The 12286-nt window shown below is 46.2% G+C and overlaps 1 protein-coding gene across 1 annotated transcript; it reads left to right on the top strand.

Annotated features, from left to right (window-relative positions):
* Positions 1-410: 410 nt before the first annotated feature.
* LOC308523169 (cathepsin G-like) lies at positions 411-3409 on the top strand (the record flags this gene model as incomplete). The annotated part of the gene is made up of 5 exons (XM_081096884.1): positions 411-465; positions 1740-1887; positions 2319-2454; positions 2586-2840; positions 3248-3409. The coding sequence occupies 5 exons, from the start codon at positions 411-413 to the stop codon at positions 3407-3409; spliced, it is 756 nt and encodes a 251-aa protein (XP_080953010.1).
* Positions 3410-12286: the final 8877 nt, after the last annotated feature.

Below are 12286 nucleotides of genomic sequence, written 5' to 3'. Positions count from 1 at the left end.
TGGCCAGGGCACAAAGGGTGAGTTCAGGCAGGCTCCAATCCCAGAGGGATAGGAAATGAGGTAGCAGGCAGCTTGCAGATTCTGTGCTTTCTTGGGATATTATTGAATTAGATGGGTTTAGGGTCCTGGGACGCCATGCCCAAAGCTTCCCTCCTTGTGCCCTGGTTCCCGTTTCTGCTGACAACATGACTCAGCAGCTGTGGAAGATCCAGTGTTGCCTTCCCCCAGGTCACTGGCAGTTTGTAGACCAACCTCCTGGCCAGCCAGGGTGATGAAACCTATTACACCAACAGAGGAATGGGAATGGGAGCCCTCGCATCCCCACCCTACCCTTCCTTCCTCTCTTGGGGATTAAAAGTGTGGCAGGAGGAAGCGCCAGCAGCAACTGACTGGTCAGCCTTCCTGGGAAGATGCAGCAACTCCTGCTCCTGGTGGCCTTTCTCCTACCCGCAGGGGCTGGGGCAGGTGAGTGACTGTCCAAACCCGCAGAGGCCCAATCCCATCCCATAGACTCTGGGCCCAGACAGCCTAGGCATTTCCTCACTGTGTGTCATTGGGCACAGTATTTGAATTCATAGTTCCCAGGTCCCTCATCTATAAATAGAAATAACAGCAATGCCCACCTCATGGAGTTGCTAAGACAGTTACATTAGTTAGTGTACATAAAACTCTTGGAATTGCCCCTGGCACGTAGAATGTGCTCTGTAACTCTGCTCTATGAATTTTTTTGCAACCCATATGCCAAAGCCAAGGAGACAAGGATACACAATAACAGTCCCCTTAGCTTATATCTAGACTAGTGGCCTGGTGCACAAAATTCATGCACGGGGGGCAGGGGGGGAGGAGTGTCCCTCAGCCCGGCCTGCACCCTCTCCAGTCTGGGACCCCTCAAGGGATGTCCCACTGCCAGTTTACCGGCAGTCAGACATCCCTCTCATAATCTGGGACCGCTGGCTCCTAACGACTCGCCTGCCTGCCTGCCTGATTGCTCCTAACCACGTCTGCCAGCCAACCTGATCGCCCCCTAACTGCTCCACTGCAGGCCTGATTGACACCTAACCATCCCCTTGCTGGCCTGATTGCTCCCAACTGCCCTCCCCTGCTGGCCAGACCGGCCTCCTCCATGTGAGGCAGCATAGACGCTGGGACCGGCCTCCGCCCCACTGCACAGAGCCACGGGCCCCCAGGCCTCACTGCACAGAGTGGCTGCTGGACCCCACCTCCACTGTGTGCGCGGTCATCTTGTGGCAGCCATCTTGTGGCTGCCACCTTGTGACATCGTGCAGGAGAGCACGAGAACCACCTAGGCTTTTATTAGTATAGATTCTTGAAAAACAGTCTGTGAGCTGGTCATGAGCTGGACTCAGAAGGATCAGGAAGGTCCTTGAAAAAGAAAGTCCCAGGGAAGTTCAGGGAGAAGCTACTCCAGCGGACTCTGGATGCCAACAGGAGAGATCGCTCCACATTGTGAGAGGCTTAAGTGCCTTGCCTGAAGCAAGGGTTATTCTCCTTTTGGGGAGGTAAGGGGAAGCTGAGGTCTGGGGTGGGAGCCAGCAGTGTTCCCTGAAGAACCCTGGAGCCCTCTCCCATAATGTGGTACTCTGCAAACCCCAATTCTTACCACCAAACTCTCCTTTCCCTGTATTATCTCTGTAGCTTCCCCATCTTCTAACCTTTCAGGATCAACCAAGCTGTGAGTTCAACGAACACAGAGATAAGTGCTAAATACTTCCTTCCAGGGGAGATCATCGGAGGCCAAGAGGCCCTCCCTCATTCCCACCCCTACATGGCATATCTTCTGACTCGGACACCAAGGGGCCTGAGCACTTGTGGGGGATTCCTGGTGCGAGAAGACTTTGTGATGACATCAGCTCGATGCTGGGGAAGGTGAGGAATTAAGGATCTTTCAGGCGGCCAGTAAGGTGGGTTCAGAAGAGTTCATAAGACCATGAAGCCAAAAGCAGGGTTCCAGCAATGAAGGGGTGAAGAGAGACTAAGTAAACCCTGGGAGGCAGGGAATAATCTAGTGTAAATGAGGTCAAGAGGAAGAGATGGAAGGCATACGTTAGGCCTCAAAATGTGAATTCAAGCTATTTCTCAAGTTATTCTAGGGGAGGCAAAACTTAAGGTCAATATGTCCCCCACCATCTCCAGTGCAAGGCTTTGGAGAAGCAGCAGACACAGAGATCTCAGCCCCAGAGCCTCCCTGTCTCCTCATTTCCCTCAGCTGCAGTTCTGCTGCCCTGAGCTCTCACCTGCCCAGCACAGCTGATGGACTTTAGCACATGAAGCTCATACCTGCCACTATTCCTTTGCAGCCGTATGCGCGTCATCTTGGGGGCCCACAACATCAGGCGGCAGGAAAGGACCCAGCAGAGTATTTTGGTGCTCAGAGCCATCCGCCACCCTAGATATAATCAGCAGAACCAACTGAATGACCTCATGTTACTGCAGGTACCACCTGCCTGAGCTGGCTCCTTCCCAGCATGGGGGCTTCATGGAGGAGGAAGCAGGGGAGAGCCCCAGGGTGGGGTGGGGTGAGGTCTGCATAAACATTCTCTGAATGCCTGCCTTCTTCCTGCCAGCTGGAAAATAGAGCCAGACGGAACCGATTTGTGAGGCCAGTGGCTCTGCCTCAGTCCCAGATCAGACTGAGTCCTGGGTCCTTGTGCACCGTGGCTGGCTGGGGCCTGGTCAGCCAGCACAGGAGAACAGACACACTTCGGGATGTGCAGCTGAGTGTGCAGAGGGACCAGGAGTGCAGCAATTACTTTGATACCTTCAACGGCCAAAGGCAGATTTGTGTAGGAGACCAGATCGAGGGGAAGACCACCTTCCTGGTAAGGCCACTGGCATCTACAACACTACCTGAGACAGGGGGGCTGGGCAGAACAAGGCAGTGGGAACAGACTACATCCCCACAGCCTGTCTGGGGGCCAGACCAGAGTAAACCGGGGGGCGGGGGGGTTCCCATCAACCCAGTATCTGAGGGAAGGGGAGGAGCATGGGACACACAACGCATTCACATGCAATGTTTTCATGGGAAAGGGCAGATACCTTGACTTGGGTTGAACTATAGACAGTCACCACAGCCAGGGTTGAAGCCTAACCAATGAAAGACCCAGGAGCTTGACTTCTGCACCTGCACCAGCCTCCCTCTTCTGAGGGCCAGACCTTAGGGCCCCAAGCTTGGGAGGCATGGAGTATGGGGGCCTGGCTTAGTGTCCCTTCCTCTCCACACCCACAGGGGGACACTGGAGGCCCCCTTGTGTGTAACAATGTGGCCCAGGGCATTGTCTCCTATGGAAGAAATTTCGGAGTTCCTCCAACAGTCTTCACCAGGATTGCTCGTTTCCTACCCTGGATAAATAGAACAATGAACCAACTTAACCAAAAGGGAGCACACTGAGACCTCTCTTCCCCCTGTAACTGACTTCTCTGGGATGGAAGCCAGCTCCAGTGGGGTTGCCAGAGCCTTAATAAATGGTCATGTCTACAGTGGAAATAACAGATTTCTCATGTTATTAAACATCTATTCTGTACAAAACAAATGTATCCAGGACTGAGTCTGACCTCCTGCAGGAAAATGGGGTCTTTTCCTCAGGTCAAATGAACCTCCGACAATCCATCCTGGGGGACAGAATGAGCTATGTCCTTCCTCCAAGCCATCCATTCTCCATCTTCCCTCCCCACATAGCTTTGGGGAGTGATAGAAAGTCAGATGTCTCAGCAAGGCAAGAGTCTCTACTCTCCACCCTACCAAAAACTCTCCTAGCAGACATTAAAGTATACTTTAGAACTCTGTGCCACTGGTGTGTGTAGCACAGGCCAACCAAAGGAAAGAATTAAAATTCCATACAATGTTCAGTTTAATATATGGCAAAGGTGGCATCTCAAATCACTGGGAAATAATGAACTTTTAATACATCGCATCAAAACAGCTAGATAGTTTGGTGGCGAGGGGCAATAAAATTGGATTCACTCCTCACACCATAATCCAAAATAACTCTCAAATGGACCAGAGATCTAAATGTAAAAAAAAATTAATCATACAAGGCCTAGAAGAAGAAAAGGATCTGCTTATTTAAAAACAGCAAATGAACCTGGCCACTGTGGCTCATGATTGAGTGTCAACCTATTACCCAGGAGGTCATGGTTCGATTCCCTGTCAGGGCACATGCCTATGTTGTGGACTTGATCCTCAGTAGGGGCATGCAGGAGGCAGCTGATCAATGATTATCTCTCATCGCTGATGTTTTTATTTCTCTCTCCCTCTCCCTTCCTCTCTCTGAAGTCAATAAAAACATATTTTTAAAAAATAGCCAGTGAACACCCATGTTCACAGCAGCACTATTCACACGGCCAAGAAATGGAAGCAATCCAAGTGTCCGTTGATAGCCAGAGTCCTTCTCTCAAATCCCCATGCCAACCAATGTAGACCAATGTCCTCATTTTCAATATGACAGGGGCCTGATTCCTGTTTTTAATACTCTAAAATTTTACCAAACTCAACCCAAATGTTGACTAAAATAACATGACTTCTACCCTAAAGATTATTCCAGGACTGTCTGCATTAATAGTATATTCAAATAAAAGGTTACTGAAGTCGCATGACTTAAAATCACACTTTAAAGACATTCTTAATGTGACTGTACAGAATCAGCTGGGAGGTTCTTCTACGTCCATCAAAACGTCAATTATTCCCTGTAGTCTGGCATTTACCATCTGAACTTTGCAGTGTCCATCCTCTAAATGGAATTATCATTGAACACAACAAATCCAACTGGCTGTATACATAAATACTTTGGTAAATTCCCATTATTTTGTGGGAAGTTCTTATTAGAAAGTCATTTGCCTAATATTCAGTATAAGCTATTTATTTAGCAACAAAATTTTAATCAACAATGCATCTTTGACAATATGGTCATTCTCTCTATATGTGCTACAACCTAACCATAGGAATTCCATCACTGCATGTTCTGGGAGATAACAGTCTCATTTTTCAAATGTTTGCATTGCCAAATGGAAAAAATACTTGTTGATAGAGCTGGGGAGGAGAAAAGGTGGAAGAGCCCTCATGCAGCCCTTACTGTCTGTGACAGGTACTGAGATTCCCAGAGCCCCACCCAGTCTCCAGGATTCAGTACCAGGAAACACTCAGGGCAAACCCATTTCATTTCCTCATCTTTCTCTGACACTCAGCACTTCTAAGGCAGCTCTCTGCCTCCAGCTGCTCTGCTGGAAATGATTCTATAGACCTCACGGTGCTCAACTGCAGAAGACAATTTCTTTCCTGACCACCCCAGACCCAGCTGCACCACTTCCCAAAGCTCTGCACGCTTCCCCACTAAATGAACCTCAGCAGCAGAGCTTTGGCAAGAACGTATTTCAAGGCACATTGAAGCTAGCGCAAAAGGACACAATTCCTCCCACTTTCTTTTTCCAGGTACAGACTCTGTGCATTAGGGGCCCTGCTGACTTGACTGGAAAATCATAAAACCAAAACAAGCTCTTGTGCAGTAACCTCACAAGGAACCTTTCCCCAACCCAATAGCCAAGGGAGACTTCCCATCTACAGAGGCTACTGCCTCTGGCCCTGCACAGAGTATCAAGATCAGGAGAAACTAGACACTGGCTATTCATCACAACTGTAGCGGAATCACAGAAGTGATTGGTGATGACATTGATAATGGTGTCTGAGTTTGGAGGAAAAGTGGGTGCCCCTGGAGAAAACCATCTGAACCTTGCGTAGGACAACAGAGGGCAGCACAGGTCAGTCCCACTAGCTCATGGAAAACAGAAATGTGAAAAAACCGTCGAAGTGCATGAAATCTGAAAAATAAATTATAAATGATTTCAAGATTTTAGACAGCATGACCCCCAGAACAATTAAGAACTCTGTTAGCCTGATACCCTGCCATGATTGCTTTTTCAAGTTTCCAATGAATTTTCCGAAGTATAATTTTCCAAGGCTACATTATGATCCACTTATATATAGCAAATTATTAAAACAGAAATTTTACAGTGTTTGTTTTAGGAACTGCTGTCACAACTTTGACAATTAGAATGGGTTTCAGAGGTAGTCAGCCTCTAATATGGCCCTGAATAACCCCCTCCCTCACACAACACCTCCTGGTATTCACACTGGAGAGTGAAGATTTTGTTAGCAGACAGTCATCACTGAGACCCCAAATTCCCAGTACAAGGGAGACCAGAATGACTAGGGAACATCAAGATAAATTGCACCCTCTTCATCTTTTCTACACAAACAGGTGTTACTCATGGTGCCCACAACATCACCAAGGGGGTAGCCACCCAGAAGCAAATCTCTGTGGGCAGAGTCATCCCAAATCCTGATGGAGACAAGAGACAGGGACTGGATACAACTTAAGTGATCCATGCCTGCATTCCTGGCTCAGCAGCTGATCAGGCCCCATCTCCACCCTCTCCTCCAGCCTGACTCATCTACTGGGACCCAGGTCACTCAGGGGCTGGTACAGGTTCTTCAGGAAGGCTCGGGAAACATAGCTCCTCCCTGGCTCGAAGGCCCAACAGAGAGCAACAAATCATTTGCCATCTCTTCCAGCCATCTGTACACAGGCCAAAAGACTTCCACTTTGAGGTCCTTCTTCTTGCACAAGAGCTAGAACTAGGGGATTGAGGGGATGAAGTGCAGGTAGGCAGGCTGGGAATATGGGGATGATGGCAACTATCGAGACACACTCTAGGAAGTGGAAATGGAGGTACACAGAGCATCATTACTACTAAAATTTTGACCAGTTGTGCATGGGATGTTGCATGTGGGAAAACCAAAAGAGAAGAAGGCTGTTGCAAGAGATAGGTGACCCAGAGGCAACAAAAAAAGTCCTAGTGGCATCTGGGAAGATTATTATGACACTAGAGGCCTGGTGCACAAAAATTTGTGCACTAGGCGGGGGAGGGGGGGGGGAGGTCTCTCAGCCCGGCCTGTCCCCTCTTGCAGTCTGGGACCCCTTGGAGGATGTCCACCTGCTGGCTTAGGCCCTCTCCCCGAGGGATCAGGCCTAAGCTACCAGTCAGACATCACTCTGGCAGCCCAGGAGCCCTCAGGGGATGTCCACTTGCCAGCAGGGAGCAGGCCTAAGCTGCAGTAGGACAGCCTTAGCGCTGCTGAGATGGGAGAGGCTCCCGCCACCACCGCTGTGCTGGCAGCCGTCAGCCTGGCTTGTGGCTGAGCAGAGCTCCCTCTGTGGGAGCACACTGACCACCAGGGGGCAGCTCCTGCATTGAGCGTCTGCCCCCTGGTAGTCAGTGTGTGTCATAGTGACCAGTCATTCCCAGTCGTTCTGCTGTTAGGGTCAATATGCATATTACCCTTTTATTATATAGGATAGAGGCCTGGTGCACAGGTGGGGGCTGGCTGGTTTGCCCTGAAAGGTGTCCTGGATCAGGGTGGGGGTCTCACTGGGGTGCCTGGCCAGCCTGGGTGAGGGGTTGATAGCCGTTTTCAGGCTGGCCACAGCCTCTTCAGGGTGGAGGTCCCCACTGGGGTGCCTGGCCAGCCTGGGTGAGGGGCTGAGGGCTGTTTTCAGGCTAGCCACACCCCCTTCAGGGTGGAGGTCCCCACTGGGGTGCCTGACCAGCCTGGGTGAGAGGGGCTGATGGCTGTTTGCAGGCTAGTCAAGCCCCCAGTGGGGACCCTCACCCTATGGGGGTTTGGCTAGTCTGGGTGAGGGGCTGAGGGCTATTTTCAGGCTGGCCACATCCCCTTCAGGGTCTGGGGCCCTACTGGGGTGTCTGGCCAGCCTGGGTGTGGAGATGATGGCCATTTTCAGGCTGACCACAGCCATGGGCTGGAAGGAGATATCTGGGATTTATTTATCTTCTATAATTGAAACTGTGTAGCCTTGAGTGGAGCCCAGGTCCTGGAAGCCTGGGTTGCCCCTGGCAACCTAGGCGCTCAGCCCCTCCTTGAACAAAGGCCAAGGCAGCTGGAAGCAGATATCTGGGATTTATTTATCTTCTATAATTTGAACTTTGTAGCCTTGAGCAGAGCTCAGGGCGGGCAGGGCAGGCGGGAAGCTTGGCTTCCTCCATTGCCGGGGGCAATCCAAGCCTCCTGCTCACTCCAGCTCCGTGGCTGCGGCCATCTTAGTTGGGTTAATTTGCATATTTGCTCCTAATTGGCTGGTGGGCGTGGCTTGTGGGTGTAGCAGAGGTATAGTCAATTTGCATGTTTCTCTTTTATTAGATTAGATTAGATTAGATTAGAGGCCCAAACACTGTAGAACCTATATTCCTTTCAAGTGTATGTGAAACATTGACCAATATTAAATATCTGCTGCTAAGGCAAAGAATTTTAAAGTTTTGAATTCATACAGTATTGCTCTGACCCACAATGGATGTTATAAATAAAAAATTAAAAAGTATAACTAAAATTAACCAATATTTTTGAAACAAACTCTAAATAATCCTTGGATCAAAGAAAAAAATCAGTGCAAATTGAGAAAAAAATTAAATTAATAATAATAAAAGTAATTATTACCTTGGCTGGGTGGCTCAGTTGGTTGGAGCATCGTCCCCTACACCAAAAGGTTGAGAGTTTGATTTTCAGTCAGGAGACATACCTGGATTATGGGCATGATCCCCAGTCAGGGCATGTATAGGAGGCAACTAATCGATGTTTCTCTCTCACATCGATGTTTCCCTCTCTTCCCCTTCCTCTCTCTCTAAAATCAATAAAAACATATCCTCAGAGGAGGATTTTTTAAAAAGGTTTATATATGTATTAAAATACAGAACTTTCAGTCAAATTTGAAGTGCAGATTTTAAAAAGTCTTGTATAAGTAAGTATCATGAAATAGCTGAACCTATTTATGCTTAAAACGTATTTATTGTTTATCTGAATTCAAATTTAACTAGACATCTTATATTTTATTTGACAACCCTTAAAATGATTTTAAAAGATTGAATAAAATATTACCAAAATAAAACATGGGAAAGGGGACATCACTGCATGTTTTATAAACATTTAAAAACTGTTTATGATATTTTAAACACCTTTTTGGTAATTCATTTTTAATTCTAAGTTAAAAATTGACTAATCCTTTCAAAAGCATAACTCACCAAAATTTGAAAATATGAGTAGCCCAATATCTGTTAAGAGATAGAACCTGCCATTTAAAACCTTCTAGAAAGATGTGATAGCCAGTTTGGCTCAGTGGATAGAACATCAGCCTGTGAACTGAAGGGTTCCAGGTTCAATTCCAATCAAGGACACGTACCTCGGTTGCAGGCTCCTCCCCTGGCTGGGCCCTGGTCAGGGCACATGCAGGAGGCAACAAATCGATGTGCTTCTCTCACATGGATATTTCTCTCTGCCTTTCCCTCTCTCTTCCACTCTCTCTCTAAAAATTAATGGAAAAATATCCTCAGGTGAGGATTAAAAAATAATAAATAATAATGAATAAATAAAATCTTCTAGAAAGAAAATTCCAGAAGCTAATATCAAACACTATCTTCATGACCTTTAGGTGTGCAAGAATTTTAAATAAGGCACACACAAAAACACGAATCAGCCGAAACCGGTTTGGCTCAGTGGATAGAGCGTCGGCCTGCGGACTGAAAGGTCCCAGGTTCGATTCCGGTCAAGGGCATGTACCTGGGTTGCGGGCATATCCCCAGTAAGAGATGTGCAGGAGGCAGCTGATCGATGTTTCTCTCTCATCGATGTTTCTAACTCTCTATCTCTCTCCCTTCCTCTCTGTAAAAAATCAATAAAAGATATTTTTTAAAAAAAACAAAAAAAAACAAAAATCATAAAGAAAAATTGTGTATGTGTGTTCCCCCCGTCCCGCGTGGTTCAGGGTTCAGGATCTGGAAGAGGAGCTGCACACAAATGAAAGAGAAGAGACAAGAGATAATTTGGAAATCAATTTTAAAAGATTGAATAAAAAATTACCAAAATAAAACATGGGAAAGGGGACATCACTGCACATTTTATAAACATTTAAAAAGTGTTTATGATATTTTAAACACCTTTTTGGTAATTTATTTTTAATTCTAAGTTAAAAATTGACTAATCCTTTCAAAAGCATAACTCACCAAAATTTGAAAATATGAGTAGCCCAATATCTGTTAAGAGATAGAACCTGCCATTTAAAACCTTCTAGAAAGATGTGGGGCCAGGCAGGCAAGTCCAACTCAAGGGGAAGGACTTCCACCAGTGCCCAGGCCTCACCAACCTTTTATTCAACTTTGGTTAAACATAAAACCTTTAGTCAGGCAAGTAATTGCAGTAACAGACAGGCTATCTTAAAGGTCAGTAAATATTAGGAGGATTTACTCTGAGACTATTTGATCAAGAAATAGCTTAAGCCCCCATTATCAGGACTAAACAATCAGTGCATAACTCAGGCCCTTGCCCTGGGTTCAAGGGTCACCAGCATTCCAGGATACTTGTTTTCACTTCTCTGCTAGTGAAGACAATGGGCGGCCTCCTGCAAAAAATATCTTAAATGAGCAAAATAGTAAACATACCCTTTGCAAACCAGGATATTAAGTGGCCAGTAAGCAAGCAAAACAATTTTCAACAGCATTAGTTCAGGAAGAGCATAAAAGATATCTTGGGGCTGGGCCCTCTGACTCTTGCCATGCTACCTGACTCCATTCCTGGCAAATCACACAAGCTTAATGTAGGCACATGAAAAGGATAGTTGGTGCCGCAGAGGCCTCCCCTAATAGCCCACCAGATATGAGATGATCTCCAATGACAGGTTTGATTCTAAGATACACAGAACTATCTCTTGCACGCTGTCCATGCTTTCTACTGGTAAAGAGACTGGCTGCATCACAGAGTATATGAGAGAAGCATTCAAGATTTAAGGGACTTTACCCCAACTCATGGAAAAAGAATGGCTTGAAGACTGCCTAGCATGACTCCTAGACAAATGGAGAGGCTGGTAAAGGAAGTAAGACAGAACAGGAAACAACACAAGGCCAACTGTTGTCAGATCTGCAATGAGCCTACAGCAGAAGTCAGAAACCAAAACAAGAAGCTGTCCCCTGCCATCTCTCACCCTTGAGAAATTGGAACACACCTCCCCTCCACGTTTTACTTCCCTGGCTGCTTTATTCACTACCACCTTCAAACAGGAGCACAGTTAAAACAAACAAATAACAACAAAAGACCAAGATGCCCTCAGGCATATGGTAGAGAGCTTAGAAATCCTATAACTAAAGACTAAAGTACAATGAACATCAAAGCAAGGCAAAACTTTCTAATAAAGTGAATATCAGAGAACTATAAATAGATTCTGGCTAAAATACAGAAGAACAAATTATCCAGTCCCTATCCTATGCACTCATCTTGGGAAGCCCTCTTAATACATGAAACAGGATGTGTAGCATTCAGCTAAGTGTCAAAATAAAATTCAGGGAGGTGGGGTTAAAACCACAAATTTTATACACACACACACACACACACACACACACACACACACACACACACTAGAGGCCCGGTGCACAAAATTCATGCACTGGAGGGGGTGTCCCTCAGCCTAGCCTGCACTCTCTCCAACCTGGGACCCCTCCGGGGATGTCTGACTGCTGGTTTAGGCCTGATCCCACAATCGGACATTCCTCTCGCAATCTGGGACCACTGCCTCCTAACCACTCGCCTGCCTGCCTGTTTTTTCAGGCTAAAACTTTGGGAAAGGGGCTAGCTAGCAAAGGTAGTTTTGAAATAGATGTGTATATGGACTGTTTTAAAGGTTATTTTCTTTTATAGCCCACTTAAATTTAGTTTGACTTAGTACATTTCAGTTATTTAACTAGTAATTTAAATAAAATGTTTCATTGTGACGTTCAGATGCATCATGGAGAGTTGATGTGCAGTAAGCATGATGTTTAACAATTTTAACACCAAAAATGTTAATCCTGCATAAACCAATTGTAATAATAGGTGTTTCTGTATAGATAGAATGCATAGAGTAACTTAGTAAATCTTTGAATCACAAATCTTTTGGCTGAGATGGACAATTCTATTAAATACTCTGAATAACCTGGAGGGAGGAAAATTAAAATTGCAGAAAACTCTGCAGCACACTAAAACTTAAAGAAGGGCTACATCTATATCCAGAAACCTGATACTCTTGCATGGAATATTATTTAATTTCAGAGTTGTGAGGGGCTGAGGGGGAATCACACCTATTTCCAATTTCTCAGTTTGCAGTGATTTCAAACTTTAGGGGTTTGTTTTATTTAGCCAATCGATTAGTTTCTTATTTCCCCATTTGTTCAGCTTAGT

The sequence above is a fragment of the Myotis nattereri genome (genome assembly GCF_964212035.1).
Source record: "Myotis nattereri genome assembly, chromosome: 1".
Lineage (NCBI taxonomy): Eukaryota > Metazoa > Chordata > Mammalia > Chiroptera > Vespertilionidae > Myotis > Myotis nattereri.
This window is presented reverse-complemented; position numbering and strand designations above follow the sequence as displayed.